General features: G+C 42.0%; 1 protein-coding gene across 2 annotated transcripts in view; it reads left to right on the forward strand.

Annotated features, from left to right (window-relative positions):
- Positions 1-20,915, forward strand: part of KIAA0232 (KIAA0232 ortholog) — a 120,000-nt gene that overhangs the window by 47,167 nt on the left and 51,918 nt on the right. For both annotated transcript variants that reach the window (XM_050947348.1, XM_050947349.1), the window contains exon 3: positions 12,493-12,630. In XM_050947348.1, the coding sequence (XP_050803305.1) occupies positions 12,493-12,630 (138 nt within the window). The remainder of the gene's footprint in view (positions 1-12,492; positions 12,631-20,915) is intronic.

Genomic DNA, 20,915 nt, shown 5'->3' on the forward strand with positions numbered 1-20,915 from the left:
CCTCAATGGCTGCTTTCCTCGCTCATGTACCCATTAATGAGATTTGTCGTGCAGCTACCTGGTCCTTGGTCCATACCTTCGCCTCCCACTATGCCCTGGGTCAGCAGTCAAGAGATGACGCAGACTTCGGCTCCGCATTCTTACATTCTGCAACATCTCACTCCAACCCCACCACCTAGGTAAGGCTTGGGAATCACCTAACTGGAATGGATATGAACAATCACTCGAAGAAGAAAAGACCGTTACTCACCTTTGTAACTGTTGTTCTTCGAGATGTGTTGCTCATATCCATTCCAAACCCACACTCCTTCCCTCAGCCGGCAAGAAGGAACTGAGGAGCGGTTGGGTCAGCAGGGGTATATATTCAGCGCCATAGTGGTGCCACGCCAGAGGGCGACCCTGCTGACCCACCGGAGTTGCTAGGGTAAAAATCTTCTGACAAGCGTGCACGCGCGGCGCGCACACCTAACTGGAATGGATATGAGCAACACATCTCGAGGAACAACAGTTACAAAGGTGAGTAACCGTCTTTTCCTCACCAAAACAGGAAAAGGCTTTTATTCCTGGTACTTTCTGATCCTAAAGAAATCTTGTGGTGTCTGATCCATTCTAGATCCATGAAAGCAGAACTATTTCATCAAAAAAATCAAGTTCAGGATGGTCACCCTCACTTCTGTTATCCCTTCCCTGGAGATTGGTATGCTGCCCTTGCCTTACAGGACTTATACTTCCATGTGGTGATACCCCATTGCCCCTTTCTAGAAGAGGAAAAATTACTTATAGGACTATCTGTGTGTGTCATAAATGTCTGGGGCTTTTTTTGTATAGGAGTTTTGATATGTTCTTGGTTTGCCATCTGGGCAATCTCTTCTGTATGCATTCCTAAGCTAGAATCTAAGGGAAAAATGTGCATATGTTTTGTGCATTTAAGAGGTAATGGGTATGATTGCTTATTGCTCTTGATAGGAATTGACCCTGAGTTGCTTGTGGCTGGAGCATGCTCAGCTGGAGCAGTGCATTTGAGCTGCCTACAGGTGTTTTAGTGGGCCAAGAATCCAAAACCATGGGAGTTCTCCAAGTTACTTGTACTGGAGGCATGAGGCTCAGAGTGCGAATCCTTCCAGATGTTGCCTGTGACTCTGTTTCTTTGAAGATAATAAATGTTTCCTTTTGGGCCGAGAAATGTCATCCTAAAAGAACACCACCTTTTTGAAGTTTCATTAGTAACTCTAATAGCAATATTGACTAAGATCATCTTGTCCTGTAGAATTCACTATCTGTGAACATCCTTTGATAGTTCAATATGTATGGACAATGAGATAACTAATTAGTACAATCTTTATCTGTATTTATATGCAGAGGGGGTGAGTTGTGGTTTCCATGGGATCTGTTGCTCTGAATTTCCTTTTTACATATTTATTTATTTTATTTAAATTCTCAACCATAGCACTACATTGATGTAGTTTCTCCATTACGTTAATATGTTTATCAAGCTGTTAAGTCTGGTTCTGTCCTTTTGGGTTCTTCTGTGGAGGCAGAATCCAACCTGTTTGTTATACATGAGTAAATGACTATTCACCCAACAGTTCTGTAAAATTTCTGCCTTTATTTAGCAGGAAAGTCGATTTACTCTCTCAGTATTAGTTTTCTTAACACTTCGTTACTTTTACTAGTCATATAACTTCATTTTGGAAAGATCAAGACAAGTGGAATTTTTGTTTCACTGGATAAATAGTGTGAATTATGGATTTATAATACCTTGCCGGAATTCTGCTGCAAGTCAGTGAGAACAGAGTCATTGTGATTTGTGTAGCTTCCAGATACCTGAGATGTAACTATAATCTACATAATTCAAAATGTTTGTATGAACCATATAGACAAAGAACTTCAGAACAAACAAATATAAACTCATTCCTTTACATAGGCCCAACACAAGATGCCAATTTCTGCTCTGTTCCTCAAAATGGATATCTGTAGCTGCTGACTCATCTTCCCTCCCTCCTTCTCCCCTCTTCATTAACTAATGCCAGACTAGTTTTTTTTGTCTCTTGCTCCAGCAAATCATTAACTGCTTCTGGAAGGTTTTGCTACTCTTGTACCTTTTGATTTGGCAGAGTCTTGCAACTTACAAAACTGTCACACCCATTAATTAGAAACTTTTATTTATATGGATTGGAAGGGGTTTAACACTACATCTGTATGTTGGTTTATTGAGGATTGCATTTTTTTAAGTACTCCAAAGCATCGGAATTGCTGGAACATAAATAATTATAAGGCTTAGGTAGACCTGTTAAGAGTGATAAAGTATATGAATGATAAGATAACAAATACTGGCTATGGTAACACTAAGTTGTCCCTTTTTAAAGACCTTGCTTTTGTACCTTCCACAAAACTTGGCACATTCCACATTTTATGCAAAGCTAAATTTCCCACTGTAAAGTTGTCCAGTTACTAGGAAGTTTCTGGTAGTTAAAATGTGACACTAGAAAGTGGGAATTGGGCTGCCTAATTCAGATACACAAGTCCTGATTTTCAGAGGTGCTGACTGCTACAGCTCCCATTGGCTTCAGTCTTGGATGTATGGCACCTCTTGAAAATTGAAGGTTAAGTTTATAAAACTGGGTACCCAAAAAATTGAGGCTGGCATTGAAAATTTGGACTTTATCACTGCTGTATTTCTGTGGGTTTTTTCCCCTCGTCGATCTGTAAAATGGGACTAATACGTGTCTTTGTAAAGTGCTCTGAGATCGTCTAATGAATGGTACTGTGAAAGTGCAAAGTTATATAAGCTCTGATTTCAAAGTAACTGTTACTATGAAGTGCTATTTCTTCAGCTCGGTATAAATGAGTCATGTTGTTATGAATACTTAGTTTTAAAAACTAGAGAAAAAGTAGTCTCCTGGTATACTTACTGAGGACCAAATCAGGGAGGGCAGCTAAGAGCAGAGTGGAATGCAAGTGCATGCTAAGACAGCAGTGGGAGGCAGTGTTGCTGTCCCAGAGTGATAGTGAGCAGGAGAGAGACTTGGCCATAGAGAGACAACAGAAGAATAAACATTGCTTTGTGCTTTCTTGATCAGTTAAGAATAGCCACTAACCCACTGGTTAGTGAACATGAGAGTGACCATACTGGGTCAGATAAATGGTTCATCAGTCCAGTTTCCTGTGTCCTGACAGTAGCCAGTGCCATCTGCTTGTGAGGGAAGGAACCAAACAGGGCAATTTATTGAGTCATCCAGTCTCAGCTTCTAGCAGTCAGAGGTTAAGGGACCCAAAGTATGGAGTTGTATCTTTGACAGTCTTGGTTAATAGTCATTGGTGGACCTATCCTTCATGAACTTAACTAATCCCTTTTCAAACCCCGTTATGCTTTTGGCCCACACATCATCTCCTGGCCATGAGTTCTACAGGTTGACTGTGTGTTTGTGAGAAGTAGTACTTTTTGGTTGTTTTAAACCAACTGTCCATTAATTTCATTGTGTGACCCCCGGTTCTTGTGTTATTGAATGAATAAATAGCACTTCCTTGTTTGCTTTCTCCACACCATTCATGATTTTATAGCCCTCTGTCAGATCCCTCCTTAGGCATTTTCTTTTCTAAGATGAACAGTCCCAGTCTTTTTAATTCCTCTATGTATGGAAGCTGTTCCGTACCCCTGATCATTTTTGTTACCCTTCACTGTATCTTTTCCAATTCCAGTATATCTTTTTTGAAATAGGGCAACCTGAAATGTATGCAGTATTCAAGGTGTGGGTGTATCATGGATTTATGTAGTGGCATGATATTTTATGTTTTATTTTGTATCCCTTTTCTCATGTTCCTAATATTCCGTTTAGATTTTTTTTTGACTGCTGCTGCACATTGAGCAGATGTTTTCAGAGAACTATCCACAACGACTTCAAGATCTTTTCCTTGAGTGATAACAGCTAATTTAGACCTCATCATTTTATATGTATAGTTGGATTATGTTTTCCAATGTGCATTATTTTGCATTTATCAGCATTGAATTTCATCTGAAATTTTGTTGCTCAATCATCCAGTTGAGTGAGATCCCTTTGCAGTCAGCTTTTCATTTAACTATCTTGAATAATTCAGTATTGTCTGCAAACTTTGCCACCTCATTGTTTACCCTTTTTTTCTGATCATATATTAATATATCGAACAGTATTAATTCCAGTCCAGATCTCTGCAGGACCCTGCTATGTTTACCTTTGTCCATTGTGAAAACTGTCTACTTATTTCTGCATTTTGTTCCCTATCTTTTAGTCACTGATCCATGAGTACTATTCAGGCTGGATAAAAATGGATTTAAAAAAAAATTTAGATTATAATCACCTAGGTTAAGGCCTAAATTTACTGTATTTAAATTAAATTATTTTAATAAATTAATGTCCGGGCAGTACATGTTTACTGCTAAAGTTTTAAAGTCAGTTCAGTCAACTGGTGGAAGTCACTGGCTAAGCATTTGGAACCAGCTTTTGACTGCAGCAGCCTCTTCTGCAGGTGCAGAGAGAATATTTTCTCAATTTCCATTTATTCCAGTAATTCAGTTCAACACTAGTTTATGCAAAGTTAAGAAAGTGATTGGAACTTTTAAAAAAAAGCAGGAAAGCTTGTTTTTCCTCTTCCAGTCTGAATAAGAACTATGTGTGAAGTTAGTATCTTCTAGTTCTAAAATTTTGAAGAACATTGATGACCAGGAACAATCAGTTCAATTTACTGACTACAGTAAAAACTTCAGTTGTTGAATAAATTATTTTTATATTTTGATAAACAATTTTATATATCCAGCACATTTAAAGTAGTTTTATTTAATAAAAAACAATTTTAAAATGCTAATTTTGTGCATTTTAATTCCAGTTTCTATCCAAATGCAGCTTTACATAAATCATGAGCAAAAAAATTGATGATCATTTAGTAGACAAGAAATGCATCATTCACCATTTTCTGAAAAAAAAAAAAAAAAAGACGCTAAATAAATGTATAGTAAGGTATGTAATTGCTTAAATGAGTATGTACAGACATAATATATCCTTTTGGGTAGCAAAACAGAAGAAATGGCAAATTATACTGTGCAATTGGAATCAAACTTTCTTTAGGAAAAGAACTTCAAATGCAAAAAAATAAATAAAATAAATTAAAATAAATGAATTTAATCATGATTTAAATCAGAGTGATTTAAATCAATCCATCCTGGTGCTATTCCTATACTAACATCTCACTGATCAGTACTCCATTTTAATCTACTTAAAAGACTTGGAGGGCAGAGAGGATTTTCTAGAGGCGTGTATCCCATTCTGAGCTGTATATTTTATATTAGATGAAGTGCCTGGCACCCCAAGGGGTGTCGTCATCTTCTTTTTTTTTTAATTCATTCAAAATGGTTCCAGTGTGTTTGCAAAAAAAAATTGAAGAGGGATAGAAAGTATTTTTCTTCATTATTTAAAAATATCTTATACATTATTTTTAAAAAATGTCTGGTGTCCAAAATGGCTTTGTGTGGAAAGACAGTTTCCCTGCCAAGTGTTGCCTGAGTGTTCTTGTGGGTGAGGTAATATCTTTGATTGGACCAACGTCCGTTGGTGAAACAGACAAGCTTTTGAGCTCAACAGAGCTCTTCTTCAGGTCTGGTAAATGTACATTTTGATTTGAGAGTATTAAGCCTTTCAAAAGTTTACTTTTTGAATATGTAGTGCATTTTGTATGTACACGTCTTAAAGTTTTGTGAAGTGTCTGCCTTATGAGGTGGCAAACTTAGTTATGCATTGAGAAATTGAGATTGTGTGTGTTTTCAATACTGAAAACTCTGTGCTGAGTGCATTAAAATTCCCAGATGAAGCATTGGGAAGCTTGATTTCATTGAAAATATGTGATGGGGATAGAGTTTCAGTAACACACTTTGCATCTTGTCTAGAGTACTGGGATAGAGACAATGCCTGTGTTTGAGCAAGAGGTACGGTGACTGAGGATAGAGCAGTATAAATCTGCAGTTCCACAAAAGTTATTGTCTCTGATAAGGTGGAAAGGTATTGTCTGGCAAAAGATTTCCATGTTAGGGAGTTACTTGTTCTTTCAAAAAGTAGGAATTTCCATAAAAAAATCATTGTGTTCAAAAATCAGAAAGTGACAAAAGTTAAGGTCGAACACTCTTCACTCTGCACTCTTGTGCCTATGGATTAGTATTTACGATGTAATGAAAGACTATAGTCTATCTTGTAAATAGAATGATTTTTTTCTACAACCTTAGGTAAACAGTATTTATTTTAGTGCTGCGTGTGCTAGAGATGAAAAGCACACATAACAAATATGCCACTAATTATTCTTGCACAATACTTTATAAATTAAGTATAACATGGAGTAATAATGAAAATTTGCAGGAATGCATAGGCTATATAGAATGAAGTTGCTGGTTTTTGTTTTTGTTTTTGTTACAAGTTTCTATTTGAGTACCCCAGGTTACAGAAACAATTTGTTGATAGTAGGGAGGTACCAATTGCTGCTCCATATTTAAGACTGAGCTGAGTCTTGTACTTAAAGTAGGAATTCAGCTTCTTTACCATGTATAAAAATTAACATATTCTTTCCAAAATTTCAGTACTTATTGAGTATAACATGAATATTCTAAGAATTTACAAGTTACTTTAATAAATGTTTTGTTAGTTAAATTAGTTAAAAATGGGCTCTCAGAAACTTTTCAGTCACCTAAAATGTATTTTTTCTGTTAATGATTTTAATAATGGAATAACTCAGACTGTTCAGAATTCTCATATAGTTAATACTTACTGAAATGTGCATACATTAAAAAAAAGTTGTGGTTTTTTTATAGGAATTATTGGTAACTTTTCCCTGTTGTTCTTTAGAACCAAAAGTCTCTGCTTCAGCAGAGACAGATGAATAGGGTTCTCCTTTTGAGAAACTCTCAAAAAAGTCCGTCTGTCAAAAAGGGAGTCATTTCCTTTTGTTCTTAGTAGAAAGAACTGAGACCATAAACTGCCCTTTCCAAAGATGGCTACTGCCTTCACCTTCATTTCTCTCTGCCTCCTGACACCGTAGGAGACAATTATCTTCCCTGAGAGCTGGTTGTCTTCATTCCAGTTTGGAAATATGGGAGAGGGTGGCAATTTGAAAAAAGGCTTCTAGTGTGAGGGCAATCCCTAGCCTCTGTTCTATTAAGAGGAATGGAAAGTGGTAGGCATTCTGAAAGCCACCAGTTCTTTGGGGTTCTCTGAGGAAAATGTGTGCCAGCCTTTGCAGAAAGAAAATCTTTGTTATTAAAAATAACAGAAAAAAATGACCATTAATCCTAAATGTTTTTGTCAAAAATATTAATTGCTCTTGATCTGCCCAACAGGGAAGGAGGGAAATTGTGTGAGTACTCATCCATGTTGAAGAATGTAATGAGTGGAAGAGGGATGGGGCATCTGGGGTGTGTGCATGCATTCAGGGGAATATAGAGGATTCGTGCATGACATTTTTAATTCAAGAAAAACAAGAAAATTTTCTCCATGGAGATGGGGATGAAAAAATCTATCTTCAGAAATTATTTGAATTTAATCAGAAACTTTCATCGTCCTGATTGCTTTATGCTGTCACTACAGGGCAGAGTTAAGGTTGTTTGTGGGACATAACTGAATTTCTATACCTCAACATGTTTAGTTTTCTTTTAAGTTTAACCATAATTCTGAATTTTCCGTTTTTTGTTTTTGAGACAATTAACATTTGTATAATTAATTTTAATTTAAGTTACTGATGTAATTATCACAGATTGGGAATATATATTATATTTGATAAATACTGTGTGATGAGGTGGTTAGACCACATTGCTGTACAAGAGGGTAGATTAAGGGTCCCCATGAAACCTTATTTTTGACATTTCTTGACTTTTGAGTGTTCAACTTTAACATTTTTGTAACAGTATTTACTTTTTAATGGAAGTGATTATATTTGAGCAAACAGCAGATTTGAGTAAGGGTGGAGTGACTTTTCATTCAGTAAAATAGACTGTCCGTCCGTTTTGACATTTGGGGCTCACCCAGACCATTAAGGGTTCTGTCAGCGCCTGCCTTGTAACCCTGCGGCCTTGGTTACACTGGCGCTTTACAGTGCTGTATCTTGCAGTGCTCAGGGAGTTGTTTTTTTCACAGCCCTGAGCGAGAAAGTTGCAGCGCTGTAAAGTGCCAGTGTAAACAGTGCCTCAGCGCTGCAAGCTAAACCCCATCAGGATGTGGAGTACATGCAGTGCTGGGAGAGCTCTCTCCCAGCACTGGCACTGCGACCACACTTGCACTTCAAAGTGCTGCCGCGGCAGCGCTTTGAAGTTTCAAGTGTAGCCGTACCCTGAGTGTCTTATTATGCTGCTATGGCTCAGACCCTAATACCAGTAGCAAGCTTAAGACCATTAAGATCTCACCCTAGCTTCCACCAGCCTAATTCTCCTGGCAGGCTCATTACCCCTGAAGATGTGAAAAAGCCCTTCCCTCTCCATTATCAGTTCATTTTTGGGATACACTCCTCACAGTTTGCACAACAGAGACCTGTTTGGGATAAAAGTAAAAAACATCTTAATAGAAAAAGTGTAGATTCAAAAATGAAATAGTAAGGAAAAGCAGACACATACAAGTTACACAGAAAATAAACATGAAGACTTGGGCTTTACACTTGTACGTTACTTAAATTCCTTTTTCTAATACAAGTTACAAATTGCCTCTGCACAGTTTCCCAATGGCCCCTCTGTCCTATAGCGGATCCGCTGTTTCACAGACTATACCCTGCTTAGATGTTGGCCCTTAGTTTTTGGATTAAAAACCCATACCTAAGCCTGTTTTTAAAATGTCTTTTTTCTTGTCTTTGTGACTCAGTTATTCAGGGTGGGAAGAATTCCCTTCTTTCTTAGTTTTCCAAGACTATGATTTTCTTTACGTTTTCAAGTTGTTTCAGTGTTTTCCCATTAACTTGAATGGACCACTGTTCTCTTCCTGGCTGAACAGTGGATGGGTATTTGAAGTTGGTTTCCTATAAAGTATTGGCTTAGGAATCATAAGAACATAAGAATGGCCATACTGGGTCAGACCGAAGGTCCATCTAGCTCAGTATCCTATCTTCTGACAGTGGCCAATGCCAGGTGCCCCAGAGGGAATGAACAGAATGGGTAATCATCAAGTGATCCATCCTCTGGCAATTAGCCAGGATGGAATTATCTTCCATGAACTTATCTAGTTATTTTTTGAACTCTGTTATAGTCTTGGCCTTCACAAGATCCTCTGGCAAAGAGTTCCACAGATTGACTGTGCATTATGTGAAAAAATACTTCCTTTTGTTTGTTTTAAACCTGCTGCCTATTAATTTCATTTGACCCCTAGTTCTTGTGTGACACTTGTTTATTTACTTTCTCCACAGCAGTCATGATTTCATAGACCTCTATCATATCCCCCCTTAGTTGTCTTTTTTTCAAACTGGAAAGTCCCAGTCTTATTATCTCTCCTCATATGGCAGCCGTTCCATACCCCTAATCATCTTTGTTGTCCTTTCCTGAACCTTTTCCAGTTCCAATATACACTTCTACCTGATGATATGCTGTCCTCAGGAGCCAAAAAATCTTACCGCGTTATAAGTGAAACCATGTTATATCGAACTTCCTTTGATCCGCCAGAGCGTGCAGCCCTGCCCTCCTGGAGAGCTGCTTTACCGTGTTATATCCGAATTCGTGTTATATTGGGGTAGAAGCATGTCTTTTTTGAGATGGGGCGACCATATCTGCACACAGTGTTCAAGATGTGGGTGGACCATGGATTTATATAGAGACAATGTGATATTTTCTGTCTTATCTGTCCCTTTCTTAATGATTCCAAACATTCTGTTCATTTTTTTGACTACCACTGCACATTGAATGGTTGTTTTCAGAGAGCTATCCACAATGATTCCAAAATCTCTTTCTTGACTGGTTGCAGTTAATTTAGACCCGACCATTTTATATGTATAGCTGGGATTGTGTGTTCCAGTGTGCATTACTTTGCATTTATCAACATGGAATTTCTTCTGCCATTTTATTGCCCAGTCACCTAGTTTTGAGAGATCCTTTTGTAGCTCTTAGCAATCTGTCTGGGACTTAATTATCTTGAGTAGTTTTGTATCATCTGCAGATTTTGTTTACCCCTTTTTCCAGATCATTTATGAATATGTTGAATAGGGCTGGTCCCAGTACAGACCCCTGGGGGACACCACTGTTTAGCTCCCTCCATTCTGAAAACAGACCATTTATTCCTACCCTTTGTTTCCTATCTTTTAACCAGTTACCAATCCATGAGAGGACCTTCCCTCTTATCTCATGACATCTTAGGTTGCTTAAGAGCCTTTGGTGAGGGACCTTGTCAAAGGCTTTCTGAAAATCTAAGTAAACTATATCCACTGGATTCCCCTTGTCCACATGCTTGTTGCTCTCCTCCCCTGCCTTTGCCCCCGCCGGAGGGGCGTCTTGCTGCCTGATAGCTACATTACGCATGTTGTGAGGTGATGCTGTAGTTGCATCGTGGTTGCAATTTCTCTCTCTGGTGATGCAACTACACACACACATTCTTTAGATATATTCATGACCATAACCTGTATACAGATCTGCTAATGGTCATCGATTTCAGAACGTTACAAGCTTTCATAAAAGACCTTACTTGACGCATTTTTGTACACAGTGACATTACATGCAACCAGTTGAGTCAGTTGCTTATTCTTTGGGATTCACAGACCCCCTGTTCTCCCTTAGAAGTGTCTGGACCCTGATTGTCACAGTCAAATGTGAAGTTGTGAGACACTGGAAAATGAAGTTAGTCTGTAGCAAAAGTATTAAGTTTTTTCCTTAGTGTTTAAGTGATAAAAGAAAATATTTACTTAGTAGCATGTGTTAAACAGGGACAGAACTATAAGGCTGCGAGTTTGTCATGGAGGTTACAGAAGTCACAGATTCCATGACTTTCTGTGTGCTCTGTGACTTCTGCAGCAGCCGGTGCGCCTGGCTCAGGGCAGCTTAGGCAACTCCTGCACCTGGTCCATGAGCTGCCGCTGGGGCAGTCTCGGGCCCCCGCATTCCCTACCCAGGAGCAGCAGAGTTTGGGTATGGGAGGCGACTGGGGCACGAAGCGGGGTGAGGCGGGCTCTGGGGGGCTCCCCAGAAGTGGCGACATCCCCCTCACTCAGCTGCTAGATGGAGGCATGACCAGTCAGCTCTGTGCGCTGCCTCTGCCTGCAGGCAACTGCCCCCGCAGCTCCCATTGGCCAGGACAGTCATGGACAGGTCACGGTCCGTGAATTTTTGTTTAGTGCCGGTGACCTGTCTGTGACTTTTACTAAAAATACCTGTTGACTAAAACGTATCCTTAACTATAAGTAGTGAAATGTAACCTGGAGTAAACACAAAAATGAGTTGACATAGGCTATTAAAGATCATTCTAAGAATCTGTTTCATGAAGTGTAAATAGCTGAGAATTAAAAAAAGACACAAATTAATGTTAAGGAAAGAAAGCATTTTAAAATGTAGGCTATAATATTGTACATCAGCACTGTTTTTGCCCCCTTATCGTCCCCAACTTATCTGATGTTGTCAGTTCCAGATGTTTATTCTCATTGCTTTAACAGTTAATGGAACAGCTTCACAGCAAATGGGTGCTGAAAGCTTATTTGAAATTTTGTAAATTTCCCTTTAAAGTATTGTAGGGGAAGATATTTTTCAGTGAGGTATCACAGTCAATTTCATGCAACTAAGAGTATGTCTGCACTGCAATCCAAAGTGTGATGGCTGCAAGGGTAGACATACCTGTGCTAATAGAGCTAAAAATAGCTGTAGTGTAGATGTGGTAGTGTAGACTGTACAAGGGCCGAGGATTGAGAGTACTTTCTTGCATTCCTAGCCCATGGTGAAACCTGGTCTGCTATTTTTAGCCATGCTAGTGCTGGTAAAGTTAGCAAAGGTATCTCTACCTGTGCTGCAGTCACCATTGAGATTGCAGTGTAGGTATATCCTGAGTCTCAAGAAGCAGCATGGTCTAGTGCAGAGGTAGGCAATCTGTGGCTTATTTTCAGTGACACTCACATTGCCCAGGTTCTGGCCACCAGTCTGGGGGGATGTGCATTTTAATCTAATTTTAAATGAAGCTTCTTAAACATTTAAAAACCTTATTTACTTTACATACAACAGTAGTTTAGTTATATATTATAGACTTATAGAAAGAGACTTTCTAAAAACTTTAAAATGTATTGCTGGTGTGCCAAACCTTAAATTATAGTGAATAAATGAAGACTCGGCACACCACTTCTGAAAGGTTGCCGACCCCTGGTCTAGTGGACTAAGCGAGGTATTGGGAAACAAACTTCTCTATACCTCTGTTTTCTCAGATCTGAAATGATAGCTGTCTACTCGTTTCACGTGGGTGTTGAGAGGATCATATAAGTGTTTAATGAAATCTTCTTTCAGTTAATTTTGATCCTTTTTCCTTTAACTTATTTTAGGAGAATGACATCTTCCTGGGCTGGGAAAAAGGAGCTTACAAGAAATGGGGAAAGAGTAAGAAAAAGTGTTCTGATCTAACACTAGAGGAAATGAAAAAACAGGCAGCTGTCCAGTGTCTTCGCTCTGCTTCTGATGAAGTAAGTTTGGATTGTTTATTAATGCTCTTCAGAACTGGCTATATTAACTTAAGGTGTTTAGTTAGCCTTTTAATAAGTGGCTACTTGAGTTCAATTGTTTAATTAGTTGCCTTAGGTTTCTGTGAGAGCTCTTTATGTCCCTGTATGATGTATGAAATCTGGGTACAGAATTAGTCGTCTGTTTAAGCCTTCTATAGTATATACGGTGTGACATGTTATTTTATCTACAAGCCTCAGCTGTTCTTGCCAGGGTTCTTGCCCAGGCCCCAGAGAGTTCTGAAGTCTCTGCACTGCCTATGTAGCAGTAGACTTGCATAATGACACTTTTAAAAAAAATCTTAAGTTTTACTTTGTAGTGAAGGATATACACCAGCACTGGGGAATGGACTAGCCTGCTCTAATAGCTCAAAGAGCATTCATGGCTGTGTTTTTTTTTGTCCAGTGGGGAACGGTGTCCCTGATCTCTCATGTCATTTTCATGAACAAGAAAGGAAATTGCTTAGTGGTTCTGTCTCTGAGAGTGGAGGGTGTAATTGAAACAAGAGATGGATCCATTTATTTTGTTTTTATTTATGTTTGCCAATTCTATATTTTCTTATTTTATAATAATAAATTGCTAAAATGGATGTATTATGCTTGCTGATTAGTTTCCTAATTGTTAGTAGAAAATCAGATTTTATGTATTTTTTTCTGTTAAGTTTAACATTTAAATATTCATCTGTAACAGAAAGGGAAGTCCCAGAACCGTGTGTGTGTGTGTGTGTGTGTGTGTATAGAGAGAGAGAGAGAGTACATCCACAAGTCAAGGAAATGGAAATGTTTCAAAAGGCTACCCCTTCATCAGGGTTGGTAGAGACCGGACATCTTCTGTATTAAATATTTTTAACAATAGAAGACCAAACAGTTTATAGCATCTCTTAGTGAGTGCATGTGAGAATGTGGATGGGTGATGTAAAGTTCAAAAAAATCTTGTGTGTGTACATGTGATAAAATGTTTACTTGTAAGACAAACATTGATGCCTCCAGTTCTCCATGTTCATCTGAATATTTCACTATAATTGCTGGTGATACAGTCAAAATGTGTGAGAGGACATAAGTGCCATGCAACTAGTTTTCTGTCAGAGAAGTCAATACTACTAAGATGAGGAAAGCAGTAACATAGCTGTTGTGAACACACTTTGAATTTCTTGTCCAAAAAACTAGTAAGAAGTATAATTACCAGTTTGAAAAGAGATGCTGAGGAGATGGCAATCTCATGTAAATGTCCTCAGAGAAAAGAAGACATGTAATCATAGAAGTAATGTCTGCTAGCAGAGTGATTGTTTTCATGGCTCAGCCTGGTGCACTTAAAGATTAGAAACTACATGAGAACAGGTAGGGCTTCAAAGCTTATTTTACTTTTCAAGTATTTTAACTCTGAAAGCCTTTAAAGTGCCCTCTGTGAATATGACCTACTGGTAATTGACTTGATTTTTGACCAATATTCTAATTGTTTAAAATGTTGCATTGTGACAATATTGTATTAACATATTGTATCTCATAACTGTCCCTCATGTTGAGGGATGTCATTCATTTTAGGCCATGTCTCCACTACAAACATTTTCCAGTGCAAGTTAGGTTGACATAAAGCTGCTGTAGTTAGTATATTGCTTTTGCGTGTGTATACTTGGCTCCTTTCGTCAGTGCTCTGTGTACTCACCAGGAGTGATTGTATTGATGCACAGTGCCGGGCGCCATGGGTAGATATCCCAGTGTGCAACTTGCCACTATCCAGCGCATGGTCTTTTGGGAAGTTTTGGCAGTGCACGGTGGGGCAGAAATAGGTTTCTCGGGGTAACTGGGAATAGTTTCCCAACATGCAACTTTCTCCATCCCATAGTGTCGTCTGTATCCCATAACTTTTGCACTTTTTAAAAAATGCCACGAACCCATGCAGCCCTCCTCGTTGTCCACTATCTTTGACAGAAGCATTGAGCCTGCACAGCTCTCCACTGTTAGCAGCATTGCAAGTACAGGATGCACTCGCAGAGCTGAAGAGGAAACAGAATCAGCAGGGAACATGACAATTTAATGGAGGATAGATGGCTGTGGGACAAAGCAAGAACCAGTTCAAGGTGGTTGGTGGCATTCATGGAGCAGCGGCAGATTGTGAAACGCCACTTCTGGACCCAGTAAACGAGCACTGACTGCAGGGATTGCATCATAATGCAGGATTGGGATGGCAGATAGTGACTGCAGAACTTCTGGTTATACAGGCCCACATTCCTGGATCTGGGTGCGGAGTTTGCCCCAGCCCACAGAATGAGACCTGCACTGACAGTGGAGAAGTAAATGGCGATTGCACTGTGGAAACTTGCAACATTGGTCAGTAGGAAATAATTTTGGAATTGGAAAATCCACTGTGGGGGCTGCTGTCATGCAAGTATTGGGCCATTAATTATCTCCAGCTACCCAGGAGTATGACTTCTGCAAGGTGCAGGATATAGTGGATGCATTTGCAGCAGTGGGATTCCCAAACTGCAGTGTAGCAAGAGATGGCACTCATATCCATATTTTGGCACCAGACCACCTTGTCATAGAGTACATCAACAGAAAGGGCCACTTTTCTATGGTTATGCGAGTGTAGATGGATCACATGGATGCTTCACCAACATCAGTGTTGCCTGGTTAGGGAAGATGCACTTGCATCTTTAAGAACACAGATCTGTTCAAAAAGTTACAAGCAGGAACTTTGTTTCCTGACTGCCAGATTACCAGTGGTGATGTTGAAATGCCAATAGTGATCTTGGGGGAGCAGCAGGGACAGTTTCAACTACCTGCTCAGCAAGTACAGAAAGACAATTGAATGTGCTTTGGTAGATTGAATAGATGCTGGTGTTGTTTACTCACAAGATTGGATCTCACAGTCATTGCAATGGTTATAACTACCTGCTGTGTCCTGCATTATATCTGTGAAGCAGAGGGGGAACGTTGCTGCTGGGATGGAGGTGGGAGTGGCTGTCTGCTGAATTTGAACAGTCAGATACAAGGGCTGTTAGAAGGGCTATTAGAAGAGCTTAACGCAGAGCTGTACAGCTCAAGCAGGCTTTACAGTGATGTATTTTGGTTTATTGTGCTCTACCTGGTTAAATTGTTTTGGGACCTGTTAGGTATTGTGTGGTGCTTGGTGTAGATCTATGAATAAAACCCTCTCAATGCACCTTTTTAATTTTGTGATGTTACTACATTGATGATTATTACACTTTGTCACTCATCCTATGAGTTGTCAAACTTTTAGAACAAGTGGGTGCTTTCAGTACACATAGGCATTCTGCAGCATATGTTGGGAGCTAATAAAGGTGAATTATTTTCAGCACAATAGAATTTTGTTAACAAAACACTGCAAAAAACTCTATGCAAATTAAAAACGTACTAAAATATTTGGAGCAGAGCTTAGGAAAGGGGAAAAACATTTGTCCCTTTTAGGTGCAGATAAGCAACCATGGCTCTGAGAGGCCAGTGTAAGTGAACCTGCTGGGGCTGCCCAGACATGCTGTGGCCAGGGCAGCCTAGACATGCTAGGGCAGCCCTCCGCTGGCCCCAACTCTGCTGCAGCCCGAACTGACCGGGGTGGCCTGGCCCAGCCCCAGGTGCGGCCAGGGTGGCCCTCCCCCTGCTCGAACCCAGCCTGTACCTGTTGGGGTCGGAGAAGGGGCACCTATCCTGCAGCCCCAGAGCTGCTGAGGTGGGGAGAGATGCTTCTCCTTCACCACCTCTGTTCTCCCCCTCCCCCCCCCCTTGCAACCAGGTTTTTATTCGGGGAGAGAGAGCCCATACTGCTTGTCTATGTTAGAGGGCTTATACCTTCACCCTCCCACTTCCCTGGGAGGGTGAACAGAGAGCAACAATACCTGAAGTCCAAAGGCGCAAACAATTCAATGTTAATTGGGGTGAACTTTCAGCAAGCTTAAATCCAAGTTCCCTTGTCCTTATTTTTGAATCCCAATTTACTTCCTGTAAATTTGAATCCCAATTTACTTCCTGTGCCCCTAATTTATATAGTAATATTCTTAGCTGTACCATAACCAATCTAACCAGTACTAACATATTGTAACATAATTCTCTAACCAATTATATCCCTCTACCCTAATTAACACACCTAGCAAAATTAATTATACAGCAGACAGAAACAATTAGAGAACCGGACAAATTAACAATAGAAAGTGGGGGCCATAAAGATAAAACATACAGAAATTAGGGTTTCTCAACCACAACTATTGAGAAGTGATTTCTTGCCAGACAGGATGCCATCAAACTAAGTTTTCTTTTAACCATCTTTATCTGGTGGTGGTAGGCATTATCAGGATGGGATTGTATTTCTAACAGCCCAATACCACCTTCTTTCAACGTGACTAGTTTGGAAGGTGAGGATGTGACCGTTTGCTTCCCAGCTTATGGCTGCCTCTGCTGCTTAGCCAAAGGCCTTAGCCTAAGAACCAGGCCTCAGACTGTCACAGTGAGAGAAGGCCCAGAAACAGGCGGACTGTGATTTTGATTCTTTGTTTTATAACTCTATAACTAGCTAAGTGATAAAAATACACCTAAGTTCAAGTATAGGCCTTTACAGACAGTCTTAAATAACTATATCCTAACAGCCTAACGTGTCTTGGGGGAGGCGCACCAAGACAATAGGTGCAGGATTTGTAAAGGGTTTCGCCCTAGAACACAAAAAGAGTGGGACTTCTGTTTAAAGCAGCTTCTTATGGAGGTGACTCTGACTGCAGTCCACCTCAGCACGGCAAGATCTGGCACCAAGTTCAATCTACCTTGGTACGACAAGACCCGGTCCCATCCCTGGCACCACAGGAGCGGCTTTGCAAGCAGGGTAGTAGCGGTTTTTGCGCCTTGGAGACCCACTCCTTTGGGGAGCACCTGGCACAGAGATTTGGAGTGGGCACTGTTGACTTTGGCTCCGCAAACGGGACCATTGAGTCTGGTGCCGTTGGTCTCCCCAAGCCATATGATGGAAGAGGTAGGGCTACCATGCACCCCACACACCTTTGAGGCCACCAGGGACCTCATTGCCATGACACCAGTAGGGTCCCTGGCCCTCTCCAACAAGCCTCCGGCACCACTGAAGGGGATACAGTCACAGGGCAAGCCAGCAATGTTGCATCTCCAAGACACTGTTTGCCGGTACTGACAGGGAAGCACTGCTCTGAGTCCTGTCACCGATCCATCTCACAATGACACTCTGACTTGCAGCACTGCTCACCGTCCTGGCACTGATCCCTGACTTGGTGGAGGTACCGTTCTCGGCGCCGGACATCATGGCACCATTCAAGGTCTCGGCACCAGTCGTCGTCACGGTGCCGCCCTGGATCCCAGCACTGCTCCCCATCCTTGTGGCACCAATCACCCGCCCAGCTTCGCTCAGCACCGTCATGGCCATCTAGATCCTGGTCCTCATCTTCGGACTCAGAGGCAGGGTTCAGATTCTCGTGCTGGAACCGGCACAGGTTGGCACATAGATGTCCCGATGTGGGCACAATGCCATAGCTGGTGCAATGGCAGAGGCTGGCACAGTGCCCCTTTTGGACCCCTTGGGTATATCATGAGGCCCTGGGTACCTTGTCCAAGGTCTCCTGGTCGGCCAGCCAGCCTGCCCCCAGGGGTGCTGAGAGTACTGCAGCCTCAGTGCCTTTCCTAGAGCTGGCCCTGCTCCTTCAGTGGATCCAGGGATAATCGACCTCGAACAGGAGGCTGGGCAGGAAGTTCCAATGGACCAGAAAATCCAAGATCACTCTGTTCCTCTGCTTACCTTCTCATCGTCCTCTCTGGAAAAGGCTGTGGCAGGGACTTCAACTTCAGGGCCGCTGCCATTAGAGTCACGCCCACCAAGACCTTCTGTGCAGAGTGGCATGCAACATGGGTCTACAGGCTGAGGAGGTGGCAGAACAAGAGGACCTGATGGTGGACATGCTGGCCCTGGAAGGTCTATCCAGAGTGGACCTGCCACTTATCAAGACCCTCCACGTGTAGAAAAGAGATACTTCGTCCCCTCTACACCGACTCATAGCCCTGCTCCTTGGTAGTGTCGGCAGTGAATGAACGTGAGAGGCAGGGGCAACAAGGACCCACTTCAAAGTCCAAGAACTCTAAAAGACTCAACCTTTTGGCAAGAAGGTCTATTCCATGGGGGGCTTACAGCTCAAGATTGCTAATCAGCAGGCAATCCTGAGCAGATGCATCTTCAATTCCTGGAACTTCATGTTGAAATTAAATTTAGGGAACTGTTGTCCAGGGAAGAGTTTGGGGCCATTGTTGAGGAGGGCAGGGCAGTGGCACGGACCTCTTTACAGGCCTCACTGGAGGCTGTGAATTCAGCAGCGTGCACCTTGTCCTCTGGCTTGGCCATGAGGAGAAGCTCATGGCTGCAGGCCTCAGGTCTGCCACCTGAGGTTCAGCAACCCCTCCAGGACCTGGCCTTTGATAGGGCAGGATTATTTGCAGAGCTAACTGACTCTAGGCTGCATAGCCTGAAAGACTTGAAGGCTATGCTGAAGTCACTTGGTGTGCACAGCCTCGCTACTCAGCAGAAACATTTTAAACCACAGACCTCTCAATGTCCCTACCAACTGCATCCTAGATGGGACTTTTCTAGGAGGTGTGGTAGGAATGGCAGGCAGAAGCCATCCCAGCCCTCATCTATTCAGGGCCAGGCATGTAGCTGTTCGGGCTCCAAGCAGGCCTTTTGAAGGTACGCCCAGGGATAGCGTGCCAGACTGTGGACCACATCCTCAACCCTGTTTTCTGAACTGTCTATCCCACTTCTACCGTGCTTGGTCCTAAATAACATTGGACTACTGGGTTCTTTGCATGGTACAAATGGGTTATTCTCTCCAGTTCTGCTTCTACCCCCTTCCCCATCCCTCTTCCGGGACCCTTCTCATGAGTAACTCCTTATCCAGGAGGTGCAAATGCTCCTTGCTGCAGGGGCAGCGGAGGAGATTCCTCGGCAGCTAAGGGGCAAGGGATTCTACTCAGACAGTACCCTACCTCCACAGCAAGAGCTTCCCTGAGTCTACTCGGTCAAATTGCATCTTGTACATACTTGGTACACAGCATGCCAGAATGTGTCGCAGACCTCTCAAGATTTGGCTTACGTCAGCGTACCGCCTGGGACGTGACAGTCTGGACTCTGGTCACTCTTCCAGGTCACGTTCTCCAGTCTCTGGACTGGTGGCTCAACCAAGACGTGTGCAAGGGAGTCCCCTTCCATAGACCTCAGCCCTCCCTGTCCCTGATAACAGATGCATCAGCACTGTGGTGGGTTGCACACCTGGGGAACCTTCAGACACAAGACAAGCTCTCACTCCACATCAGTATCAATGAGTTGAGCCGTTTGACTAGCATGCCAGAGCTTCCAGGCCTGCTTAAGTGGTCAATGTGTGGGAGTCATGACGGACAACACAACGGCAATGTTTTACATAAGTAGGGTGGCACCCGTTCCTCTCCCCTCTGTTGAGGACAGGGTGCAGCTCGGACCTGACCCGGAAGTCGAACCAACTATTCATGGCAGTAGCAGACCGTATGAAAGGTCTCCCGGTCTTGTCGCAGAGGATCTCATTGTCGCTTATGTCCTGCATCTGCACCTGCTACAAATTAGCTAATGTTCCAGCCCCAGCTCTCATGACCCATTCCATGAGGGTGCAGGCCTTATTGGCAGCGTTCCTGGTTCAGATGCCAATTCAAGAAATCTGCAGGACGGCAACATGGTCCTTGGTGCACACATTTGCCACTCACTATGCTATAACCAAGCATGTTAGAGATGATGCAGCCTTCGGTAGAGCAGTGCTCCAGTCTGATGCTCTATAACTCCAACCACAGCTCCGAGGTAGCGCTTGGAAGTCACCTAACTGGAATTGACGTGAGCAAGCACTTGAAGAAGAAAAAACGATTACTCAGCTACTCATCACTGTTCTTCGAGATGTGTTGCTCAGATCCATTCCAGACCCACCTGCTTTCCCACCTGTCGGAGTAGCTGGCAAGGAGGAACTTAGTAGACCCTGGATTGGCAGGGTCATATATTGAGTGCCATAGATGTGCCACTCCATGGGGCTCTTACAGCCGACCCGATGGGTGCCGCTAGGGGAAAGCTTTCCGACAACTGCACGTGACGCACGCACACACACCTAACTGGAATGGATATGAGCAGTGCATCTCAAATAACAACAGTTACGAGATGGTGAGTTACCATTTTTCCTGATGGAGCGTTGTCTTCAAAACATTCCCATTTTACCATC

This window comes from Gopherus flavomarginatus, chromosome 3, assembly GCF_025201925.1.
Source record: "Gopherus flavomarginatus isolate rGopFla2 chromosome 3, rGopFla2.mat.asm, whole genome shotgun sequence".
Classification (NCBI taxonomy): Eukaryota; Metazoa; Chordata; order Testudines; family Testudinidae; genus Gopherus; species Gopherus flavomarginatus.